Source organism: Schistocerca americana, chromosome 2 (genome assembly GCF_021461395.2).
Source record: "Schistocerca americana isolate TAMUIC-IGC-003095 chromosome 2, iqSchAmer2.1, whole genome shotgun sequence".
Classification (NCBI taxonomy): Eukaryota; Metazoa; Arthropoda; class Insecta; order Orthoptera; family Acrididae; genus Schistocerca; species Schistocerca americana.
The window spans coordinates 474,544,767-474,572,435 of NC_060120.1; the positions used below are offsets into that span (position 1 = coordinate 474,544,767).

The following is a 27,669-nucleotide window of genomic DNA, read 5'->3' on the forward strand; positions in this document are numbered from 1 at the left end:
TCCCAAAGTTTCACTGACTTCCATTTGTGATAGGAGATAGCAAAGACAGGCCGAATTTTTATCTCAGCATGATTATGTCATTAAATATCGCAAAACTGATGGAAATTGTAACTCTGACTGTTTATGAAGATTCCATTTACCGGGGTAGATTGAACCAGATGATTGTGTGTATGTAAATTTCCTCATGCTTGGCAGGTCCCTGTTACAGAAGGAAATTCCCAAAGAGACAATAAAAGATAAAATCCTATCTGTTGTGTTGAGCTGTGTCAAAAATAACAAATGGCCAAAAAGTTGTCATACATTCTTAAAGAGTATTCAGTGCATTGCAGTGAGTAATATATTGATCAAAACTGTTTTGTTAAGGGGAGACAGCTGTAATCCCAAGCAGTCTAAGATTTCGGATTTTAAAAGAAATACGCTCAGGTCATTTGGGAATCATAAAAATGAAGTCTGTAACTCAAAGCTTCATGTGGTGGCCTGGACTGAATAAATAAATAGAACAAATCACAGTTGTTTTCAGTGGATATTCTAGAGTCAGTAGGGCTCCAGCCATAGCCCCACACCACCTATGGGAATGGCATACAGAGCCGTGGGAGAGGCTTAATATCGATTTTGCAAAGTTTTGTAAGAACATGTATCTAATTGTAGTGGATGCCCACAATAAGTGGCCAGAAGTAATCGAGTAGAGGGCTCTACCAACACATTGCACTAGTGGATGCATTAATCCCTTTGTTTGATCAGTTTAGCCTGCCTAAAATGATTGTGTTAGACAATGGGCCCCAATCAGTTGGTGTCCACTTTGCTTCATTTTGTGTAAAAAGTGGAATTAGGCGTTTAACCATTGCACCTTACCATCCCAGTTCAAATGGCCAATCTCAGCGAGATGGCCAAAGTTTTAAGCATGCATTGAAAGCCAGTATGTTTGATGAAACATCAAATCCTGATAAATTTTATAGACGGTTATTTGCATAGCAGAACGCAGAACATGCATGTGTAGGGCAAAGCCCAGCCATGCTTATGTTTGGGAGGTATCTAAGGACTCGATTAAGCCTAACCAAATCATTTGACATCCAGCTAAAGATCAAACCCAAGGTAATACTTGAAAAGAGCTGTACAATCAGTTTCGGAGATTTTGTAAGCATGAGAAACGGTGTTCACTCTGATGCATGGGAAAAGGACGTAGTTTTGAAATGAGAAGGAAATGTTATGTACACAATAAAAGATCTAACTGGTAATATTCATAGGAAACATATGGACCAAGTCTTGTCATCTGTTTCCAGTGACGAGTGCCAGTTCTGAAACGAATGTAATGCCAATAATTGATGATGATGTATCTCATTTTAAAGTCTGATTCTGAAATCAGCAACATTCCTAAGAGTGAACTATTACCAACCTCTGTTGTAGTTGAGCCATCTGTAGCCAAGTAGAATAATGAACCTGCTGTGACACCAGTTGCTCAGTAAGATGTCCAGGATGTTCCAATGTTGCACTACAGCTCCTGGATGATTAAAAAACCAGAGTGACTTAATCTTAAGTTGTTCCTGTCTGAGATGGGGAACTTGCTATATCTGCTATTTAAGTTGGCAATTGTACCTCAGAGTAAGTTGCCTTTCTATGTTCTTTGCTGGGGTATTGTCATCTGATGATCTGTGTCATAGTCCTTCGCGTGTTTTCAAGAACGTAATTAGTGAAATAAAGTGTGTTTCTATATATGTATATTATTGAACAATCCAGTACAAATCCTAACAGTAATGAGTAGGCCAAAGCTCTCAGACTTTCTAACAACAGACATATAAAGATTCTGGCCGTGACCTCAACTGTGCTCCAACACCAGCAATGGAAGACGCAGCTTGGACAGTGGCGGCCACTCTTGCTGGCGAAACGTCAGAAAAATCGACAAACAAATGTTGGCCAAAGAACCTGAGACTAAAGCCAACAATATATATGCCAATAAGCGGTTACGAAACACTTAATAATTTTGCTGTTTTGCAATGTAGCACACGCATCAACAGAGACTTTTGAACGCCTTCTCAAGCTATTTTTCAATGGATGCGACATAATAAAATTTTGCCAGTGTCACCGCGCAGCTTTAAGAAAGGGAGAAGTACCATTTACTATTTAACTATCATGTTGATGGACAGCGAAACCATCTTTAATGAGTAAGATTATTTTACAGCTCTGTTCTTGGAAATGTGGGGAGCATCAACAATAATATAATAAACTGCCTGAGAAACGAATGCCCAGATTTTCTGCATATGTATACTGACAAATCCAAAACCCGTGAGAGAGTTGGTTGTGAATATTGTTGTCCTGAGTTTAAAAAAAAAATTACTGTCATAGTTTAGTAGCCGCAATTGCAGACATAATTGTGCATGGAGTGCTTTGCAGTAATTATATGATCAGAATTGGATATCTGATAACAGCTATATGTATGACAAACAGGAATTGATGATGAAAGGTAACAGAGAAAATTCACTGTCCAGTCTCATTAACGTGACCACCTACTAAAAGCCTGAATAACCAGCTTTTGCAGCACAGACTGCAGCAAGACTTGCAGAAAGAGATTCAGTGAGGTTCTGGAAGGTACCGACAGGCATGTAGAGCCACGCAGATTGCACTGCAGTGGCGAGCAGCGCTACGTTTCTCAGTTGAGGATCAATGGCGTGAACAGCTTGGTTGAGATGGTCCCACGGATTCTCGATTGGGTTGAAATCCAGGGAGTTTGATGGCCAGAGGATCACACTAAACTCTAGGTGCACTGCGAACCAGCCACATACACTGCAAGCTGTATGACACGCATTTTACTGCTAGTAGGTTCACTTATGCCAAGGAAAAACCAAGTGAGGTGGCGCAGTGGCTAGCACACTGGACTCGCATTCGGGAGGATGATGGTTCAATCCCGCATCCAGCCATCTTGATTTAGGTTTTCCATGATTTCCCTAAATCGCTCCAGGCAAATGCTGGGATGGTTCCTCTGAAAGGGCACGGCTGACTTCCTTCCCCGTCCTTCGTTAATCCGATGACCTCGTTGTCTGATCTCCTCTCCCAAACAACCCAACCCAACCCCATCCTGAGGAAAAATAACTGCATGTAGGGTGAACATTGTCTCCAGCAACAGATGCTAGCTTGTGTTGATCCACTGTGCCTTCCAGAATGATGAGCTCACCCAGGCAGTGCCATGAGAACATTCCCCAGCTCATAATGCTCTTTCCTCCAGACTGGATCCCTCTGACGATGGTTGCAAGGTGTTTGCTTTCAAACGTTTCATGCTGTACAGGCAAACTGCCATGTGTCCAATGGAGCATGAAATGTATCCAGTTGCAGTACTGCTGTGGCAATTTCAAGTTTCATCGCTGATGAACAGAGGAGACCTGCTGTAGAGGACCATATGCAGCAATGATCACTGAATTGGGTTTAAATTCAAGGAGTTGGTGGCCAGGAGATTACAGTAAACTCATCTTGGTCCTCTTCGAAACAGTTACATACACAGTGAGCTACACGAAACGGTTGGACTTTCCTGCTGGTTGATGCCATTGTGTCGAGGGAAAACAACTACATGTAGGGATGTACAAAGTCCCCAAGAATTTGGTAGACTCTTGGTTCATCTGGATAATCAGTTGCTCAACTGTTGCATGTCTATTCGACTGTACACATCTCTGCAGCAGTCGTTCACCCCTGTCATCTATGGTCTATGGTGCCCCACAGTTGCCTCAGCGCCAGTTTGGGATAGCGTTGTTTTACCATGCATGGTATATGAGCCAGATCGCTGGTCGATCATCAGCGATCGGCTTGTTATCTATGGCGCGTCCCTGGGCATGAGCATCTTTGCGTTTTCGGCTGGGGCGCGCGGGACTGCGAGAGGCAGTCGGGTTGGCGTGGCCAATGAGACTGGCGGAGTTGCGGCTTGGGCGTAAGCACATGTGTGATGTCTGTTACGCTGGGGCTGTTTGCTAATCGTGAAACTCCTGCGGTGGTTACTGGTTGCCTGGAAGGCATTTCATATAAACTGTGCCAAGCCTTGCAGTGAGAGGGGAGTCCGGAGTTGGTATTGGCCTACATGTTTGTACAAATTGAGGTGCCTGTGTGAGAAACACGGCGTGGGCCTGTTGGTTGCTTCGTCCTGCTGGCAGCCACCGCAAACGGATGTTTGGCTGAAATGTCTACAGTTTGTGGTGAGCATAGTGTGAACAAGTTCTCGTAGGATGTGTTCCCAGCCTGACTCTTAGCCTGTGTTATTTGTGGGTGCCGACCCCTTGTCTGTAACTGCTTCCGGGTGTCCTGTACGATTTCACAGCAAAATTGTGTTTTTGTGGCATTCTGTGTTTCTGGCTCAGCCTCCGCCTAGAAAGGGGAAAGATTTGTGCCTCAACTGAAAGAGGGGGTTCGACTGGACAGCTTTTGGAATTCCTTAATGCTGTAATTTAAACATATAAAAACAAATTGTTCTTTCAGAATAAGCGCCTGTTTCTTTGGGACACTGCAGTTCAAACAGGAGTGGCGTAATGTTAATGAGTAGGCCTATTTGTTATTCGTCATATGAAGTCTATTCATTGTCTTGCAGTTTTCTGGGGCACGCAGCTGTGTTATTGAACTCATTTTGAAGTGTTCTGTCAGGTGAATGACTGCTCCCGTCTTCAGCGTATACTTTTGAGTAGTATTGTAAGGTTTTTTTGGATATTTGTCAGTGGGGTGTATTGATTCAATTTTGTTTTTCTCTTCCTTTTGAATTACGGAGAATTGTTTAGTTTATCTGGTTATTGGCTTAACTCACACTTCACGCACTAAATCAGCTGATATTGAAATTGTTTTTTTTTTATTCCTGTTTAGTGTCAGACAGATTCAAATGTAACTTCATTTATGTTATTTGAAATAATTGTGTTGGATTGACCTTACTGAGTTATCTGCAATCGAAGTAAGGAGGGACCCAGTCCTTCAATAGTGCTTAACAGTGGCGTGTGGTTCGGGTTGTGAGCCCCGTGCTCAGACCAGTTCTGGTATCAGAGCGTGGTTGCTCTTCGGTACTGCTATAGCACATGGTTCATGTTTTAATTGTAAATTTGTTGTTCTGCTGTTTGTTGTTTGTGTGCGTATTTTACAGAATTGTCACATCAGCATGTGCAGTCATGGGGATTCGGTGCCCAAAGAAGGACCAATTGCAATACGAGTTACAGATTCGAGGGCGGCCTGACGACGGTGGCGTGAGTGAGCTGTCTGCGCGGCTGCGAGACGCGGTGGCGCTCCCAGTCCAGGTATCCAAGGAGCGTGTCGGTAAGGTTGGTGACGATTTGTTGCCTTGTGCCGCCTGCCTGGATCAGATTCACTCAAACTTAGATTTATTAACAGGTAGTTCTCCCTCTCGCTTGCAAGTATATTGTCTGCAGGTACAAATCACTCAGTTCATTAACCGACTTAGTGATCTTGCTCAGGTGGCTGTCGGCCCGGGTTTCAAGGATAAGGCAAACGAGTTACGGGAGCGGGTTTTGAAATTGCAAGTTCAGTTGAGTGCTTTGGAATGGGAAAGCGCTGCGGTGGAGGATGGACAGGGAGGTGAGGCTTCGTTGAATTTGCCAATGAAGTCCTCTGGCACCGGATCCCGAGATCAGACTGGTGGGGCTAATTATTTTGCTAAACTTCCAAACCCTATGGTGTCCATATTTCAGGGAGTGAGTCCTTGTCGATTGAATCCATGGAGCATTTAGTTCAGTTTTTGTGGTTTTTAGTTAAGTTGGAGAGGATTGCTAATGTGTTAAATGCGCTGGCAAGGTTGGTGTGTCAGTTGCTCTATCCTTTGTCCAGTGGTTCCTTGACTCAACTAGTAGCATCTGTTCTTGAGAGTGATGGTAGCTTGAGTGGGTTGCGAATAAAGATCGTGCAGGAAATGTTAACCACTTGGGACAAAAGCCACCTAGTGAATAAATATGTATTCAGATTACAGAGGAAGCAGGAATCCCTGAGTGACTACATAACCGATGTATGAACAGCGGTGCCTCCCGGCGCATGAAGTCGTTTTAAGTATAGTGTGGGGGTTGAAACCGGATGATCGGAGTCGTGTATTGTTTGGTGAGAGGTCGACTTCTTACGCAGACTTGGAACAGCTAGTTCATGAAATTGAAGGGGTTTCGCGAGCAGATGACATGCGAGAGTGCGGAGGAATTTCCGGTAGCAGTGTGTATAAGGAAAAGGGAAGGAATTACCAGCCTCAAGTAGCGTTCCCACTAACGTCGGTTGCTACCATTGTAGCCAACTGGGACATTTCGCGCGTGAGTGCAAAGTCAAGGGGGGAGTAATGTCGAACAACTGACGCCAGCTGGCATGCAGGCGAGGTCGCCGCAGTCCCATGCCTGGGGCCTGCAATAGAGTCCGGACGGTGTCGATCGCTAGATTACCTTTCACTTGCGTAAGTGTGAACAATGAGCCGGTGTGTGCTCTGATTGATTCTGGCAGTAATATATCTCTTCTCGACTATCGGTGGTATCAAAGATATAAGTCCATTTGTAAGTTCCTGGTGCTGCGGAGTGTTTCGGTAATCTGTCGGGGTGTGAATGGCCACCGTTTTGATGTGGTTGGCGAAATGAAGGTGGGGTGCAGAGTTGGCGATTTTTATTGGCCTGTTAAGGTATGTGTAGTGAGGAATTTGTGAATGGATATCCTTTTGGGGTGCAACTTTATAGCCGGCCAGGGTTGCCGAGCGGTTCTAGACGCTACAGTCTGGAACCGTGTGACCGCTGCAGTCGCAGGTTCGAATCCTGCCTCGGGCATGGATGTCTGTGATGTCCTTAGGTTAGTTAGGTTTAAGTAGTTGTAAGTTCTAGGGGGCTGATGACCTCAGAAGTTAAGTCCCATAGTGCTAAGAGCAATTTGAACCATTTTTTTGTAACTTTATAGAGCTTACTGGGCTGGTATTGGATTATGTGGGAGGCGATTTTCTCCAGTTACCAAGTTTCAGTTTTGTACCAATTATTCGAGAGATTTTCGGGTGTGTAGTGCTAGTAGTAATGCCTCTGGTTGTAACTTGAGTCTTCTTACCAAGCAGCAAGCCTCGCAGTTGTTGCAAGTCTTGGAGAAGTTTTCTCGTGCGTTAACAGACGAGTTGGGGTCACCAATAACATTCAGTACTGTCTCCGTGTCACCAATAATCAACCGGTCAAGCAAGCACCGTATAGATTGTCGCCTCCTAAGATGAAGGTGTTGAGGCAGATAGTTGACGACATGCTTGAAAAGGGGGTTATTCGTCCGTCTACTTCGCCTTATGCTTCCCCAATATTCTTGGTTCCTAAAAGTAATGGAGGTGGCTACAGGCCCGTGGTTGACTATCGGGCCATAAATAAAAACGTGGTCTTGGAATCGGTCCCACTTCCTGATTTGCACAACTGCTTTACATGGTTTCGTGAGTGCGTTACTTCACTGTATTGGATCTCAATCAAGCCTACCACCAGATTCCGCTGGCCAAGGAGTCTAAGCCCCTTACTGCATTCACGACTGATTGGAATCTATACGAATTTAACCGCATGCCCTTTGGTTTAGCGACCATAGCTGCGGTTCTCTCTAGGCTTCTCGACTCTGTTTTGGCTGACATAAAGTTTCAGTTGGTTTTTAATTACTTGGATGACTTGGTCATCTATGGTAAGACCTTCTAAGAGCATTTAGGACATATTGATGAATTGCTGGCTCTTTTGGAACAGGCAGGGTTAACTGTTAAACCTTCTAAGGTTGAGTTCGCCCGTCAGGAAATCTGCTTTCTGGGTCATGTGGTGTCCTGCAGTGGCATCAAGGTTGATCACTCGAGGACCCATGCCATCCGTGATTTTCGACCACCTTAGAGTAAAAAGGGGGTGGCTAGGTTCGTGGGTATGGTAAATTTGTTTAGGAAATTCATTCACTGTTTTGCGGAACTGGCTTCGTTGAACTATTTGAGAAAGAAAGGGGTGCCCTTTAATTGGACTGAAAGCCAGCAAAGCGCCTTCGATGCTCTTAAAACTGCATTGGGTAATGCCCTGATTCTGGCCGTTCCGAATTTTGATTTGCCCTTCATTTTTCAAACGGTTGCTTTGGGCTCCGTTATTATGGCCGTGTTGCTTCAGGAACAGGACAGAGAGCGCCGACCGATCGGTTACGCCTCACGTGGCCTTACTGCCTCTGAGAAGAAGTATTCCACCTATTAGTTGGAGGCGTTAGCAGTGCTCTTCGCCACCGAGCGATTCAAGTTCTATCTTGAGTATCGCGAGTTTCTTTTAGAGTCCAATACTCAGTCTCTCATTTGGGTTTTGGCGCGACCGCGGAAAACGGGTCCGATTGCCCTTTGGGCTGTGCGTTTGTCGGCCTTTAAGTTCGTAGTTCGGCATGTCAAGGGGACCGAAAATGTGCTAGCCGACACCCTGAGCCGCATGTTTGAGGAATCTGATGAAGAGGCTAGCGAGGATCAACTACGTTTCCAACTGGGCACGCGAGAAGAAGCTCTGGTAGCTGCTGTATTAGGAGAAGTGTTGGAGTTGTTTAAGAACCTGGAAGAGCAGCAGCATCAGGACACGGAGTTGGCCAGGATCAGGGAGCGGCTGGAAGCCGGAGGTATTACCTCGGGTTACGAGCTTAGGAGAGGAATTTTGTGTTTTGTACTCGCTATGATCAGAGGCGATAGATTTGCTTGCCCAAATCCTTGATCCCGGCCGTCTATAGGCATTATCACTGTTTGGTACTTGTAGGACATCTGGGGTCTTTAAAACTATTAGTAATATTAGAGAATCCTTGATGTGGTCAACCCTATATAAGGATGTTAGGAAAATGGTGAGAGCCTGAAAGGAATGCAGTATAGCTAAACCCAGTTCTAACGCGCGTTGGGGGTTGCTTCAGTCTTCACATGCTGAGCGTCCTATGGAGCGCCTCTTTATTGATTATGTGGGCCAACTGCCCTGTACCCAGGCTGGGTACATATATATTTTGGTGGCAGTTGATGCTTTCACTTGATATTTGTCTTGATGTTTCCGAGCACCGGAGTCGCAGGCAAGAGTACTATTGCTCATCTCGAGAGGATTTTCTCCTTGTTTGGTCCACCCAAGGTTTTGGTTAGCGATAATGCGCCTGACTTTCTTTCAAAAGAGTTTCGAAGATTTTGTTTTCATCATGCCGTGGCTCATGTCACGACGACACCCTATTATCCGCAGCCTTCATTCGCAGAGCGTTTTAACCGAATCTTAAATCAGCCTTGATAATTTATCACGAGAAGAGCTGGGTCAAATGGGATAGATCCCTCCTGTAGCTCAATTTGACTTTCAATACCGCGCGCCATGAGTCGCATCAAACCACCCTGACCGCGTAACTGTAGGCCTATTCTGTAATTTCTCCACCTGCTAACTTGTGGTTGGACCTGTTGCCAGAGGAGATATCAGCAGAAATTATCCACGAGAATTGGCAGAGAGCAAGGGCCAATATAGATCTCGCCCACAAGAGGGAGGCGGCACGATACAACAAGGGGCATCATCCTGCTAACACCAGAGGGGGCATCCTGGTTTTTGTTAGGCGTGTGCCGGGATGGGGGAAAGGACATAAAGCGTCATCTAAATTTGAGCCTCGCTTTGAGGGCCCCTATCAGGTTCTTCAGGTCCTCACCCCAGTGACCTACCGTGTACGGCATCAACAATCTGGCCAGGAAAAAAGAGTGCACATATCGCAAATCAAGGTTAGCAATGTTGGGTAGTTGCCTAAGTTCCTGCATGTGTAACCTCATCCCGGGGGTTTTACGTAAAGGGGGGCAGGCTGAGCCAGATCGCTGGTCGATCATCAGTGATCGGCTTGTTATCTTTGGCGCGTCCCCGGGCATGAGCATCTTTGCGTTTTCGGCGCTCGGGACGGCGAGAGGCAGTCGGTTTGGGGCGGCCAGTGAGACTGGTGGAGTTGCGGCTTGAGTGTAAGCACATGTGTGATGTCTGTTACATTGGGGCTGTTTGCTAATCGTGAAACTCCTGCGGCGGTTACTGGTTGCCTGGAAGGCATTTCATATAAACTGTGCCAAGCCTTGCAGTGAGAGGGGAGTCCAGAGTTGGTGTTGGCCGACATGTTTGTACAAATTGAGGTGCCTGTGTGAGAAACACGGTGTGGGCCTGTTGGTTGCTTTGTCCTCCTGGCAGCCATCGCAAGCGGATGTTCGGCCGAAATGTCACTGTTTGTGGTGAGCATAGTGTGAACAAGTTCTCGTAGGATGTGCTCCCAGCCTGACTCAGCCTGTGTTAATTATGGGTGCCGAACCATTGTCTAACTGCTTCCGTAAGATATCACAGCAAAACTGTGTTTTTGTGGCTTTCTGTGTTTCTGGCTCAGCCTCCGCATTCGGGAGGACGACCGTTCAATCCCGTGTCCGGCCATCTTGATTTAGGTTTTCCGTGATTTCCCTAAATCACTCCAGGTAAATGCCGGGATGGTTCCTCTGAAAGGGCACGGCCGACTTCCTTCCCCATCCTTCCCTAATCCGATGAGACCGGTGACCTCGCTGTCTGGTCTGCTTCCCCAAAACAACCAACCAACCAATCAGCCTCCGCTTCGATAGGGGAAAAATTTTTGCCTCAACTGAAATGCGGGGGTTCAATTAGACATCTTTTGGAATTCCTTAATGCTGTAATTTAAACATATAAAAACAAATTGTTCTTTCAGAATAAGCGCCTGTTTCTTTGGGACACTGCAGTTCAAACAGGAGTGGCGTAATGTTAATTAGTATTTGTTATTCATCAAATAAAGTGTACTTAATCTCTTGCAGTTTTCTGGGGCACACAGCTGTGTTATTGAACTCATTGTGAAGAGTTCTGTCAGGAGAATGACTGCTCTCCGCTTCAGTGTATTCTTTTGAGTAGTTTTGTAAGGTTTTTTGGATGTTTGTCAGTGGGGTCTATTGATCCAATTTTGTTTTTCTCTTTCTTTTGAATCACGGAGAATTGTTTAGTTTATCTGGTTATTTGCTTAACTCGCACTTCACGCACTAAATCAGCTGATATTGAAATTGTTTTTTTTTATTCCTGTTTAATGTCAGACAGATTCAAATGTAACTTCATTTATGTTATTTGAAATAAGTGTGTTGGATTGACCTTAATGAATTATGTGCAATCGAAGTAAGGGACCCAGTCCTTCAATAGTGCTTAACAGTGGCGTGTGGTTCGGGTTGTGAGCCCTGTGCTTGGACCAGTATACTTTAAACATGTCAGCCCTGTGAACAATTTACAAACTTCGCCATTTTGGAAATTCTTCCAACACTTGCCCTGAAAGCTGATGATCAGACCCTTTTGGACATCAGATAAATTGCTCCACTTGTGCATTATGACAATGATTATACCATTTTCTGCATCTCCCTTGACACACTGTACTGCTAGTGCTGCCATCTACCGGTGGTATGTGTTTATTGCATGTTGATGTCGAACATAATTGGAGATCATATTAATGTGATTGGACTGTACAAAACAGTTCATCTAATGTGTTTCAAAGGGTACTCAGATATTTGGCACAATGAAGTAGTAGTCGACCTCACGAAAGATAATATCAAAGAAGGGGATGCACCATTTAATCACCTTCCTTAATGCCACTTTCTTCATATTTCCAGAAAAGAGGTATAAGAGCAATAGAAACTGTGGTGGCAAATCTCTCACGAGAAAAGATACTTTCTTTCACTTCAGTCCAGCATATTATTCCAGCAAAATCATGGTATAAAAATGAAATACGAAACTCCACACTCAGACTCTGAAGACCATGCATTAGTCGTCTGGCTGCCATATTATCCTCAGCTGTTCATCATCGGATACTGTATGGAGGGGCATGGGGTCACCACACTACACTCCAGGCCACTGTCGACCTTCAGACACTGGATCTGCCACGATGCCACCTGTTAGTCAAATGGATCCTCAACTGACATCACGGGCTGAGTGCATCGTGGCTCATTGCTCCCACTGAGCAAAAATCCCTGGCAGTAGCGAGAATTAAGCCTGTATCTCCAGCATGAGGATCTGTCACGTTAACCACTCACCTACTAAGGTGGATAAAATTATAGTGCAGCAACAGAAATATTCTGAGGAGACATGTGGCAACAGTTATATGAATGAAGCTGGGACACCCATGTTTCCCTGCCCACCTCTATAGGATTGGAGTGTTAGGGATCTTAACCATAACATTTTGGGACATTCTAAATATGTTCCACACCAAAAGAAACTGAGAGAAAACCCAGTAAAAACGTAGATTCCCATGCTAACAGATACGAAAACGCTAATGAATTATAATAATATCAATGTTTAATAGCACATTATCTGCAAGAAACAGAGATGAGGCTCTGACATATCAAATACTGACATTTGTAATTTTGTGTATCTACAAGCGAACTAGGAATTTCTTTGCAGTTGCTAAATATCTACTAGAATGGGGTAGATGTCCTTAACTCCTTCTCCACTCTCTCCTGTCCACTTCTCCTCACCCCACTCTTTGTTCATTTTCTCCTCCTTCCATCTCTCTCTGTCCTTCACCTCCTGCCTCTCTCTTTTCATTTCCTCCTGCACCCCTCTCTCTCGATTTACTCCTCCTTCTTCTCTCTGACAATCTTCTTCCCTTTCCCCTTTCTATGTGCATTTCCTCCCTTTTCCTATTCACTTCCTCTTCCTCACACTGTCTTGCCCTTAGCCTTGTCTATTGTTATTGCAAACAGAACACTGACTGTGAATTGATGTAGCTTAAAATGAGTGAGTAAATCGATTGGGATCACTGGTATAAGGGTTATGAGAGAGACCTCTCCAACTACAGTAACTGTGAGGGCAATAACTTCAACAACAGTATTTTACATAGTTTCAATCTGTGAACAGGTGGGATTTCAAATTTTGAGATGATTAAAATTCCATAGTAGGTTTATAATCATAAGCTAATAAGCCATTAACACAAAATTCTTGTTTTTTGTTATGAACAACTATGAGTGAGGAAAAACTACACAATGTTGAATACACAATTTTTGTTTGGAATGTATACGGAAAAGGCAACTTGTCTAAAGGCTTAAAAGCAAAGCCCTGCTATCATAGTTACAACTGACTGTGAGAAATAAGACGAGAATAAACACATGGCCACAGCATAGCATAACATTTTCTTTTTTGCAGCTGGTTTCAACAGAAGACATCTACAACATTGTTTAAAGGATATATAGCTTATGTCTGTTGGAGTCTTCATTAGAATATTGTGTAAATATTTGAAGTATATCACTCAGGTAATTTATGAGACTTTTGCAAACAACATTTCCCCTTTATATGTTTACATACAATATATATTAAAAATATGTAACATACATCCATCTCAATGTTTGTTACAGTATCATGCAAAACCTTGAAGTAAATTGGACAACAACTTTTAGAGATTCTTACAAACAACATTTATATTTATATACATCTGTGTGTGTGTGTGTGTATGTGTGTGTGTCTGTGTGTGTGTGTGTGTGTGTGTTGACAGTGTATATGAGCTGTGTCCATCTCAATGTCTATTGAGCATTATGCAAAAATTTGAAGTAAATTGGTCCAGAAATTATCGAGATTTTTGCCAATAACACTTCTGATTTATGTAGTACAAATATATTCATGTACGGGAAATGTGAGTTACCCATGTCAGCCTGAATATTTATTAGGGCATTCTGTAAAAATGTACTTTAAATTTTTACATTACACTCTAATGAAACTTTTGACTGACATAGGCTATATATTTTAGTATATATACCATACATATGTTGGTAATAAACAAAGATGAAATATTATTAGCACAAATCTCGAAAAGTCTTGAATGATTTTACTTCAGATAAGCTAACGAGCATTGGAATGAACATTTATTTTGCAATGAATTTTTAACAGCACTCTAATGAACATTTTGACAAACATAGATTATATATATTGCTTCAGAGTTTTACATAATGCTCTAATGAATATAGAGACAGACATTTGGATACACATCATTATATGTATATTTTTAATATAAATTTTTTAACATATATATAATATACTGATACATACACAATGTATAAAAGGGATACTTTGTAACAGGAAATCTCAAAAAGTTCTTGAGAAATTTACATCGAATTTTTACCTGATATTTTAATGAACGTTGTTACAATATCGACGAATTTAATTCGAATATTTACACAATGCTATACTGAACATTCGCATGAGCATAGGCTTCATATTTTTAATGTATCATATATAAGAATATATATTTAATATAGTAAAGGAAAAGGTTGTTACCAAAAATCTCTAAACATTCTTCACTGCTTTACTTCATTTTTTTACATAATATTGCAATGAAGATTGAAACGAACATCTGGTGTATATTTTAATATATAAATTCATATGTAATGTATAGAAGGGGAATTTTGAAATAAAAAATTTTGAAAACTTCTTGATCAATTTTCTTTTATCTTTTACATATCAGTTTAATAAGTGTTTAGAGAGATACAGACTATATTTTTAATACATAAAACGTATAAATATGTGTATGATATATAATAGGGAATATTGTTAGCAAAAATTATGGAAAATTTCTAGACCGATTGACATCAGATTTTTTACATGCAACACTGCTAAGTATTCACAGAGACCTAGGTTATAATATATAAGTCATCTCTGATCACCATGCAGCATAGCTTCAGCTGCAGCCAAATGAGATGCTGTTTGTCGCTAAAAAGAAACCATAATTAAACAAAAGAATATAATGATGGTGTCAACAGAATAAACTGCATGTGAGTACACATACCATGGTTTGAGAATGATAACTTTTCCTGCAATAGCTTTGCTGGTGACTTCTACAACTGTTTTGATGCCACATGCCCAATTGCAGCCACAAAAGTTAAACAAACATAAAATATAAACAAAAGTATGTGGATAAATAATGATATCATTGAAGCAAGGGATAAATTAAAATTATTTCACAGTGCAATGATGAATAATTGACAAAATATCAAGCTAAAGGAAGCTTTCAAAACATTTCAAGAATGCTATAAAGTTTTATTAATACAGACCAGGACCAACTATGTTGCAGGCAAGCTTCAAGTTACAGACAACGTTATTACTGTTGTAGGGGGAGTGATACACTGTTTTAGAACAGGCAGAGACATACCCTGTATGGAGTTTATTATTAACCACAGTGGGATGGTTGTAATGGAACAAAATGAAATTACTAATATTTTGGATGAATATTTTTTTTCGGTAGTGGAAGCTATCAATGGCACACAAAATAACCTGCAGTGTAATTTTAAAGGCAATCCATCTGAGCATAGCATGTATCTAGCCCACCAAGTTACAAAGAAATAATTAACACATTAGCTCTCTAAAGTTTTACAGTACTACTGGGCGTGATGGCCTCAGTATTAATGTATTAAAAATGAGTAGACAAAATGTCTCTGTACCTCTGTCTGTAGCAATAAATAATATAATATAATCAGGCACATTCCCAAACAGACTAAAAATAGCCCAGGTAAAACCAGTCTTTAAAATAGGTGGTAAACATAAAATTAAAAACTACAGACCATTCTCAGTACTTACTGTCTTTACCAAAATACTGGAAAAGTCTTATGTAACAGAACTATAAACTTCCTCCAGACACACACACAGCCTAAGGTTTCAAAATCAAAATGGATCCTTAAAATCCAAATGAACTAATACAGCAACAGCTCAGTTAATTGAAGAGATAATAAATGCCATCAAGAACCAGCAACATGTGGCACATGTATACCTCTACCTTGAGAAAGGTATCGAATGTGTGAGCGCTACTATCCTGTTAGATAAGTTATGGAATGTTAGTATCAGAGGCACTGCTCATGACCTAATAAAGTCTTACATGAGTAACCGAAAACAGTTTGCACTGCTTAAAACTGAAAGTGGTGTTCACAAATCTAAAATCACTAATCTAAAATATGGAGTGCCCCAGGGTTCAGTATCGAGTCCTCTTCTGTTTTTGATTTATGTAAATGACATAAAATATTGCACTAGAAGTTATAAAGTAGTTCTGTATGCAGATGATGTATTCATCATGTGTAAAAAGGTATCATCTAACGAACTAGGGACCCACTGTAATAATGTGACAAATGACATTGTTCAATGCTTCAATGAAAGCCACTTAAATGTAAACACTAATAAACATGTCTCATGGAGTTTGACAACAGTAGTTTTAATGATGAAATGAACTATGCATAAGCAATGAATTAGTAAAAAAGAGCTTAGCATAAAATTCCTTACAATTCCTTACAATTTAAAGTAATCTAAAATGGGACACACATATTGACACTGTAGCATGTAAGTTGTCAAAGAATATATTTGCAGTTAATATGATTAGCAAGTTCTCAAAGACGCTGTTGTCCTAAAGACTGGATACCACGTTCTATTTTCCTCTCACCTGAATTAAAGATTAAAAAATGAGGAGCAACAACCAAAGTAAATATAAATAAGCTACTTCTACTTAAAAAACTGTAAGAATCATCGGTGGAGTAAAATAGAAGGACTCAATCCCGTGGCTTGTTTCCATAAACTAGTGTAATAACCATAGTAAACATGAGCATTCTGAAAGCTATATTACTTGTTAAAAGACTGCAGTCCAACATTTGTTCTGATTTGTATCAGTACAATACCAGAGATAAAGCAAAATTTTACATCACTTTCACAGAACTGCACTCTTTGAAAGAGTCAACAATATGCAACTTTAAAGTTAGCCAATGCACTGCCCAGTAAAATTATAACTCTGCCCACAATGAAGTTTAAATTTCGGCAAAAGAAATTCCTGTAACAAAATCTCTCTTACACCTTAGAAGACCACCATACCCACAAGCAAGATAAGAAGTGCTCAGAAAAAATATGTAAATAGTGTTAAGCAAACCATTTTATTCGTAATTTAATCAGTTTTTTAATCAGTGACATATTCAGAAGAATGTATTATTGTGTCACGTATCAAGAATTGTAACCTGTTTTTATACATATGCAATGAATCATCTGATGTTGAATAGAGTATTATTATTATTATTATTATTATTTTCTCTAATGGCGTTCAAATAAGAATTATGACAAATATTTTCTTTATGCAAGCCAATACCATGATGATGTTGCAAACTTTCAGGGATGATGAAAACAGTAGATGTATCAATTTGGGGCAAGGGAACCTGGTCCAGAAACGACTCAGTCGAAAGATATTAGCGAAAACTGTTCTGGTACCTCTGACAGTGGAACACATGTGCCAGTACTGTTGTTGCTAAGGTTGTAGAGCTGGCAATCCCAATGAGCACTTAGGTGTAGACACTGGGATAATAACTCATCTAAGTTAACTTCTAGCCTCACTTCTACTCTGACACAGTCCCTTATGACTGTAGGGTACATGTTTTAGATATATCAGTTTTCACCCTAGATAACTGTTTTTCTAATTAATTAACTGACATTCTATAACACTGAAAAATATTTTTGGGATATTCCTTCAGTTCCTAATGTAGCAGAGCGAGGTTTCCCTTTTATGATCTGTCTCTTAGTGTAGGATGGGTCCACCATTTTCTCTGTTAACTTTGACTTCGACAACGAACGAGTAATACAGACTGTGAGAAAATACTACCCATTGTTGATTTCGGTGAAATAGTAGCTTCTCCAGCGCTTGTACCTCGCCGTCTTCCAGCGTTTAGCAAGCTCTCCTGCTCTGTGTGACCGTCACACTTGCTGAAATTCCTGCTCCCCTTTCTCTCGCTTCAATCACGCTTGAAAAAAAGCATGTGTGGCCGTATCCGGGACAACACTCTCAGACTTGACGAAGGTCGCTGTTATCCTCGCTTTTTGAGGTGTGTGTGTGTGTGTGTGTGTGTGTGTGTGTGTGTGTGTCATTTGAGAGCGTTCGACATTTGCAACATTGGCAACACTGCTGCATCGTCTAATTTTTATGTTCGCAACATGGAGGTATTATTCTACCTCCATGGTTCGCAATCATTTTCTCATCCACAAGACACGCCAGTGAATTAAACTGTTTAGTTGAGAATATTTCGTCACTTAACGAATGAAAGTTTTAAAATAATTTCCGTGTACACATACTCTTGTTTCTTGGTTTTGTTTTATCTCGACGAATAAATTTAAATGGTCCGCGACCTTTTGTTTTATTATTTATTCATTCATTCATCTGTAGAAAATTTATTGTATGGGTGACAGTCAGCGTATACAACCATTCACTATTTACAGCTGAAAACAATTTTTCTTGTACATGCAGATTAGTAGACTTGATTGTATTTTAAATTATATTAATTAATCGAGATACTGATTTGATTAGTATCCCAAGAGATGCTTAGCGAAGCTATTTATATTTGCAAACGTTTCAAATCAATTTAATTAAGTTGTCGTTTTTTTAATTTTATCGCCAGTAGTCTTACAGTCTACAAAATCTAATATGTCAATAGTCGTTTCACATTTCTTTTCGTGTATTTTCTAGCGTGCTTTAAAATATCTGCGTCACAATATTTATTTAGACGAATATATTTTGATTCATTATTGTGAAATGGGCAAGGAAACTGCACTTTATTGTTTCCCTAGCAACTGTTCAATACCCAGTAGCACCATTTCAAGTTGTATGACACGAGCGCAAACCATTTGCTGCATTCCCGAACGGCTGCAACAGATGAACAGGGGCAAAGTGGAACTGCAGGAAAAGATTAGAAATGGAAACAGAAATTAACGATTTAATTGTTGAGTCAATAAATGGTTTTGACGGTAGGTAAATTACAAGACACTGAAAGGTATTTCAAATTATGCATCGTTATTGTCAAAACAGATCGTATTACCGCTAGTGCTATGGCAAGCCTCGGATTTGTTAACCGTATATGGATTTTTTTCCCTTAGCGTTTAACAGTATTGGGCAGTTTTGATTTTGGAAATTAATGTCGTTCTCTTCACATCCAAATTCGAACTGTCGTTTCATAAAAGGTTCTTTATTTACATCTATACATAAATTCTGCAAGCCACATTACTGTGTATGGCAGAGGATATATGTGCTATCAGTATAATTTTTCTCCCATCCTACGCTACTGAAGCATTGTGGTAGAGAAGTAAGACTGTAGACAACTGTTTCAGCATGATTTATTTAATTTTACTGTTTGGTTGTTATACCAGGGAGTATCAGTATTGTGGAACAAGCCACTGGGGCGTCGACAACAATTTGCAATACTAGCCGTCGGCTTTGAAGAGTAGTAGCTGATGTGACATCGCTTCTCGGTGGGCATTTTAAATTGTATTTATATTCCTTGTAATAGTTTTGTGGGTTTCGGGCGAATGTGTATTTTTCATCTCTGTTGCGTATGAGGAGCGAGATTCTCTCTTCTTTTTGGACAAAGAAATTACACTATTTGCAATGTTTATCGGTCTTCTATCTCTATGATAAATATTTTTGTTATTAATAATTCGTAATGTATTGAACGCGAAAGGTTTTTTTTACGATACTTGATTCGTTCTTTTTCTCATAAATAGTTGAAGTAGTTCTTGTGATAACTGTTTCAGCATACCCCTGATAACATACATTCTTTCGTAACTATATCATATAGGCTAGCTAAATAGTACTGTGCGATACTATCTTCGATTTCTTTCTGATGAGTGTATTGACGGTAAGGCTACGTCTGACTGACAGCCATCATGAGATTTGGCAACTAACTATTGTCTTTCTCTTGCACAACCAATCAATATAAAGTGTCTTATCTGGAGAATGTAGTAGTGTATGCAATGCGGCGAAGCGTTTGTGTCTGTTGTTTCATCGGGTCACCACACTCTCACCAATAGTTACAGCATGTAATCCCTATATGCGGTACGAACTAGCTTCATTCTCCACAGATCATACCGGCGTAAAGTGTATCGTACTGACGGAAATTGCTTGTTTTTTAATCTCGCTGTCGCTGTGCATCCACGGTGAATGACCAAGATTTCATTACACGCATTTTAGAAGAGCACTTGGTTCGAGAAGCAAACCAACCTCTAGCCATAAGACATTAGATAGACGAGAACTATAAAAACTGTCTCAGTGAATTGCGGGAACGTTGAAGAACTCTATTAAACATCCTTAACCTGTATCTAAAAGTACTTATTTGGGGTAGTAGAATCTCTTACAAATATTTCCTTACAGAATCCTACAGTTGAGTACTAGTACTTAAATTCCTAAGCTACGTTCCACTGTGACTTTTGACTCAGATAATTTATGGGATGATAATATTTTAGCTAAATTCTCTTGTGATTGTTTACAGCCGTGATAAGATAGGACTAGGAAGTACCAAAGGAAAATGGTTGGTTCTCAAAAACTACAAATTATGCAACAATTCCAGATTTTAGCAGTTCTGCTGGTTTACCAATGACAAGTACTTTGAAAAATGTAGTATTACTAAGTATCCCACAATCGCTGTATTTTCCACGTGCACCTTGGCAAGACCGTACCAATGGGATGGAGAGTGGCGAAATGGGAACCGCAAACGGTGCATGCATAGTATCGATGCAGAACTTTTGAATTTTTCTGATTTGTAGAAGATTTTGTTATTTGTGCCCAGCGGGTTAGTTTATTTGGACTGCAAAATAACTGACAGTGGTATAAGTAAAGAGTAATACTGGTATGTAAAATGCGTGAGCAATGCGAAGGAAAGCTTATCAGAAATATAAATGTGTTCAAAGTATTTTCTGAAAGTATTTATTTGTAGTTTAGTCTTACATCAAAGTGAAATATGGACAAAAACCATTATAGACAAGAGGAGATACAAGCTTCCTAAATGCAGTGTTAACAGACGTATTCTGAAGGTTGGATGGAAGAGTCAGGTAACTCATGAAGAAGTATTGCATTAAAAAAAAAATAATAAAAAAAAACCTTATAGGACAACATTACAAGAAGAAAGCCTGTATTATAAGGCTCATTTTGATGTGCTGCACCAAAGAAGAGCTGATTTGATAATAGTGGGGAATAAAAATTGTAGAGGAGTATCAACGCATGTCTATAGCAAACAGGTTCAATTGGATGTATGTTACAATAGTTATGTGGATGTGAAGAGGCTTGTATGATATAAATTGAACCGGAAATATCAATAAACCAAATAAGGCAACAAAGAACAATAAGCATACATTGTCACACCTACAGTATCTTGGTAATTAGGCGGTGATTCTTTTTTTTTTTTTTTTCTCATATGGCTCACAATGAAGTCACTGTGGTATGTACATACACTCTATGTACAGTGGATTTGCCAGAAGGAACAAACTGTGGCATTATGATATTGACATTCATATTAGCCTAATTAATTCATGGAAACCATAGGGAATCTTAATCAGAAAGTATGCCTCAAATTTAAATTATTACTACCACATATGTCATTGATCATTACCATTACTGACACACTCCACTGTTGTGTGTGTCATGTCATAAGAAGCCCTTGTGGAGAGAGAGAGAGAGAGAGAGAGAGAAAGAGTGGTGAGCAAGTGAGCAGTAGGAAAGAGTGGATAAGGCTGGGTTTGCTAACTGTGGCAATAGATAGGAAACAGACATCTTACATGTGATCAAGCATTACAAAGTGTGGCTGCGCACAACAATGACTCAAACTACTTGCCACTGAAGTATGAGCATAACACAGCCTGCATCTCACTGGCAGATAGCAGTTGGTGAAGATGGATGCTCAAAACTGAGCCACCTAGCAGTGTTATGGGCATCTTAGTTTAGTTTTTGTTACCACTATCATCCACAGCTCCGCATAATCTTCGAAGTAGTAAACCTTGAGTAACTGCTAAATGATTATGCAGTGTATTAAAAACTCACACCCTTCCTAGTCAGGCCTTGCAACCATAAAAGCAGCCTTTTTATTTGACAAGAATTCTGTAAAATTTTATGGAAATCAACAAGTTTGCAAAGCCAATATATATGGTGCATATATGACTGCTGCACACATGGAGTACTGCTGAAAACCATTAGCATGCAGAAGAAATAAAAGTTGAAGCACTGCCCATAAAAATGATGTGTTTGGATACACCACAAAGTATAGTGTGTGATGAAGGAAACAGCTTGAAACAATTATGATGTACAGGGAGTAAAAGTTGAAGCATTGCTCATAAAAATGTTACAAGGGGTTACACTGTGATATACAGGGTGAGTCACTAACTGTTGCCACCAAGAATAACTCCGAAAGTATGATAGTAGCTGAAAAGTTTGTGGAACAAATGTTGCATGGGGCAACGGGGGCCAGTTATATGATGTTGGTTTTTTGTTGCTAGGTGGGGTCACCTTAGAGATATAAAGGTCAACTTTGTATTTTTAAATGGGATCTATAGTTCAGTACTTATTTTCTGATAGTGGCTATTGAGATGAATACAATGATGTGTAACAGTAAGATCTTTGAAGATCAACAAAGGTCAAAAAGGTGGCATGAACGTCCATTTACAGAAGGTGTTTGAAGAGATGACCTTTGGTATCATTGCAGTGCTGCAATCTCCTTGTCGTGAACTGAGTGGTTTTCCTTATCATAGTACTAACTTGCTTAACATGCTAAGATCGCATAATCTCTTCTGTGCAAATTATAGTCCCACAAGTCAACTTTCTTGTCTCGACAATTTTATCACAAATATACATAAAGATGATTTTGAATTGGGACTCCTTAATGTCAACCATCTGACAGATCACAAAGGTATATGGTAAAACTAACAATTAATGAAACAATGAGGGATTGTGAACCAACCCGGTATGTCAGGTTATTAAATGATAAAAGCATAAATAGCTTCAGGGATAAGCTGAAGGTATTAAACTGGAATAATATAATATATGCTTCCAACAATGTTGAGGAGGCTTGTAGCAAGTATGTTAGTACTCTATCTGAAATTTTCAATACCTCTTGTCCAATGGTTACCAAACGAAACAAAACTATGGCAAGAAAGCATGGTAGAACTACCCCACATAGGTGGTTCAAACCATATTTACAGAAGCTAAGATTAATGGTTTTCATATACTATGAGAAGGTAAAAAATGGTAGTGTTGACAATGCAACGTATGTTAGGCTCAAGAGACACTATAGATCACAAATCAGATTAGCAAAATGTAGAGCAAATGATATCTTCATTAAAAACTCCAATAATAAGTGTAAGGCTGCATGGAGGGTCATTAAGGCAGAATTAGGTACAGGTAGTCATAGTGTAAAAGTTACAACTGATGTTAATGTCACCCCAGATGAATTTAACCTCTTTTTTTTTATCAATGCAGCAAACCCTAATCCCTCATCTCCTCATAAGAAGAGTTCAAAATCAAATTCACAATCTACTTATATAAACCAGTTTTTACAAAACTTTGCTGATACTGTGCCAAGCTGTAATTGGGGACATGTGGAAATAAGTGATGTAATTAAATCAGTGGCAAAGTTAAGTGACTCCAGATCAGAAGATATTTATGGCCTCTCAAATTTTGTGATTAAAAAAATAATCGACTAGATATCATTCCGTCTCTGCACACTCATAAACTGGATGTTTGACAGTGGTATTCTTCACAAGGTCTAAAGAAGACAGTAGTAATTCCATTACACAAAAAGGGTGATAAAAACTGCACTAATAATTATCATCCAATTTCTCTAATACCTATTTTTTCAAAAATAGTCGAATATTGTATACAAAAGCAAATTAACATGCATTTGTCAAAAAACAATGTACTGACTAAGTCTCAATATGGTTTTAGGGCCCAGTTATCAACAATTAATGCTGTTGAAAATGTTGTTTCTATTGTGCAATCTTCTTTTGAATTCAAATTATCTGCTGAAGCCACACTAGTGGACTTAAGCAATGCATTTGATTCTGTAAACCACACAATACTGCTGAAAAAACTATGGCCTTATGGCATTAGGGATCTGGAACTCTCCCTCATTAAATCATATCTCAGTAACAGGAAGCAAACTGTAAGCTACAACAGTCAAAAGTCACAGTTACTGAATGTCACTAGAGGTGTACCCCAAGGATCAGTGCTTGGGCCATTACTGTTTATAGTATTTATAAATGACCTGCCCAGCAATATGCCATGCAAATCTGTGCTTTATGCAGATGATACAACTTTCATCAATTCAGAGAAGGACATAAATAAACTGAAGGAGCAAAGTAAAGATTTTCTCAGATTATTCAATATGTGGTTCGAAGCCAATGAGTTAGCTATTAACTGTGAAAAGTCTGTAAATATATCCTTAAGCTTATCCAATGCTAATACTGAGTACACTTCTACCAAACTTCTTGGTATATACTTAGATACGAAATTAACCTGGCAGAGTCACATAGACAACATATCTCGAAAGCTTTCGCGAGTTATCTATCTACTGAAAAAATTACGCACATGTGTTTCTGAAAGCCTGCTGATTAATTCCTATTATGGATTCTTTCATTGCCATATTAGCTATGGTATTCTTCTATGGGGTAATTCTCCATGGTCCAGGAAAATTTTTATTTGGCAGAAGAAAGCCATCAGGAGCATCTCCGGGATTACCAAAAATAACATATCATGTAGGTCATACTTCAAAGAATTACAGGTAATGACAGTCCCTTCTCTTTTTATATACAGCTGCCTTTCGTACATAAAAGAAAACTTGAACAGTTACAAGCTTAGGCAGTCCATTCATGATCATAACACTCGTCAAACATTTAAGATAGACATACCAAGAACTTGACTCAAGAAAACACAAGACAGTTATGAATACATGGGAATAAGGCTTTTCAACACATTACCTGTGCAGGCACATTGTGTCTCTCTTAATATGTTTAAAAGTAAGACTAAAAACTGGCTGAAAGACAAAGCTTTTTACAGTGTTAAAGAATTTGAAAACTCTTCAAAAATAGACATGACTTATGAAACAACTTGCAACTCTGTTTGTACCTCTTCTTAAGCTTTTTTTGTCTCTGTAGTTCCACATTTAACTTTTAAACATGTGGAGAAATCCTTATGTATGAAATGTATTCTTTTATTATGCACATTCTTTAAAATTCACACTTTAGCTGTGTGGGATATCTTTATGTATCAAATGTATTCCTTTATTATGTATGTTCTTTTAAAATGTATACTTTAGCTTTGTGTGATACCTCACAATAGTTATATTTCTTAATATCTAAATTGTACATTACTCATGAGGACATCAATTGCATGTAAATGCTTAAAGATGGATAAATAAATAAATAAATAAATAATAAAATAAAAGCACTTATTGAAGTACATGCACTGACAACTCTCCCACATTTATCATGCAAATAATAAATATTCGCCAAATATGGCGTATCCATCTAATGTGCCATTGACATGTAAACATTATTCGACTGTTTCGCAGTACAACACTTATAGGAATGGTAAGACTAGTATCGTGGAATCAAGCAAATGTGAATGATGTATTCCCATTTAGAAAAACAAAGTTGACCTTCATATCACTGAAGCAACCCCACCTAGCAACAAAAAACGAATGTCGTATTATGGCCCTGTTGTCCCATGCAACTTGTCGCACAAACTTTTCACCTGCTATCATACTTTCAGAGTTATTCTTGGTGGCAATAGTTAGTGACTCTCCCTGTATAGTGCTTGATGAAGGGCACCCATTTTCTGTTATGGAATACAGCTGTCAATAAGCAGAAAAGCAAAAACGGAGTTGGTATTATCTATCAACACAGTATACCAGAAATATATATATATATATATATATATTGTTTGGTAAATCTCATCATCTTTGTTTTTAGATATATTTTTCCCACGTGGAATGTTTCCCTGTATATATATATATATATATATATATATATATATATATATATATATATATATATATATATATATATATATATATATATATATATATATATATGTGGAATGTTTCCCTGTATATATATATATATATATTCCACGTGGGAAAAATATATCTAAAAACACAGATGATGAGACTTACCAAACAAAAGCGCTGGCAGGTCGATAGACGCACAAACATACACACAAAATTCAAGCTTTCGCAACCAACGGTTGCTTCGTCAGGAAAGAGGGAAGGAGAGGGAAAGACGAAAGGATGTGGGTTTTAAGGGAGAGGGTAAGGAGTCATTCCAGTCCCGGGAGCGGAAAGACTCTCTTTAGGGGGAAAAAAGGACGGGTATACACTCGCACACACACACATATCCATCCACACATATACAGAGACAAGCAGACATATAACACTGAAAAATTGTTACTGTAGAGTAATTAAATTTTGGGAATACATTTGTCTAGGTAACATGTTTAAGTGATTAACATTGCAAGATCACAGGTTAATGTATGTGCGAGGTAAGTCAGAAATGATGGGATATTAATAACTGATGTAACCACCAGAGTGTTGATTGCAAACATGTAGGCATTATGTTGTGTAAGTGCTGGATGTCAGTTTGTGGGATGGAGTTCCAAGCCTGATGCACTTGGTTGGTCAGTTTAGGGTTGATTAATGCTGTTTGTGGATGTCACTAGAGTTGTCGTTCAATGATGTTTCATATGAGCTCAACTGGAGACAGATCTGGTGATTGAGCAGGACAAGTCAACGAGCGTTATCCTGTTGGAAAACATCCCCTGGAATGCTGTTCATGAATGGCAGCACAGCATGTTGAATCATGAGATGGGTGTACAGATTTGCAAGCAGTGTGCATGGGATAACAACAAGAGAGTCCTGCTGTCATATGAAATCGCCTTCAGGACCATAACTCCAGGTGCAGGTCCAATGTGTCTAAGTGTGCAGACAGTTTGGTTGCAGGCCTTTAACTGGCCTTCTAACCAACACAAGGCTATCACTGTTACTGATGCAGAACTAGCTTTCATCAGAAAATACAACGACCTCCACCCTGCCCTCCAATGAGCTCTCGCTTAACATCAATGAAGTAGAAAATGATGGTGGTTTGGGTTCAGTGGAATGCACACTACAAGGCATTTGGCTTATAGTCGTCCTTGAAGTAACTGATTTGTAAGAGTTGGTCACTGTGGTGCCAACTGCTGCTCAAATTGCTGCTGCAAGTGCAGTACAATGTGGCAGAGCCATATGCCAGACACGATGGCCTTCCCTCTCGGTAATGCCACATGGCTATCCAGAGCCTGGTCTTCTTGTGACCTTACATTCTTATGACCTCTGCTGTCAGGTATCGTGTACAGTGGCTACATTCCTGCCAAGTCTTTACACAGTGTCACAGAAGGAACATCCAACTTCTTGTGCCCTATTACATGACCCCGTTCAAACTCGGTGAGGTGTTGATAATGGTGTCTTTGTCACCATAAAGGCATTCTTGATTAACATCAACTCACCACTTACAATATCAAAGGTAACAAATGCTCACAACTCTTTAACGGAAACATGAAATGCATCCTTATAGTGGCACTACTAGTGCCATTCATGCAAGTGGTGTGAAATTTGAATGCACATCTTCCTTCATGTATAAACATGCCTACCAACTTTCATTTGTGCCACAAAACTACTTGTAAGTGTTGCAATTATTTTTCCATCAATGTATATTACGTCACACAAAGTGTGATTTAAACTAATCGCATCCAAAGGACTTGTTTACAAAGAAACACAAGATGCAGTTTGGTGACATGGTGCAAAATCACACAGAATTCTTAACAGTTTGGACTTTATCGAAGGTAATGCTAATTGTCAGTAATGCTGATGTACTGTCTTTCAGATGGTTACAGTAATTTTAGGTGCACAACTGAATC

General features: G+C 39.6%; 1 protein-coding gene across 1 annotated transcript in view; it reads left to right on the forward strand.

Moving 5' to 3' along the window:
- Nucleotides 1–5,123: 5,123 nt before the first annotated feature.
- Nucleotides 5,124–27,669, forward strand: part of LOC124594109 (cilia- and flagella-associated protein 52-like) — a 285,675-nt gene continuing 263,129 nt past the window's right edge. Inside the window, exons 1-2 of the mRNA XM_047132461.1 lie at nucleotides 5,124–5,273; nucleotides 5,382–5,547. Coding sequence (XP_046988417.1) covers nucleotides 5,124–5,273; nucleotides 5,382–5,547 — 316 coding nt within the window. The remainder of the gene's footprint in view (nucleotides 5,274–5,381; nucleotides 5,548–27,669) is intronic.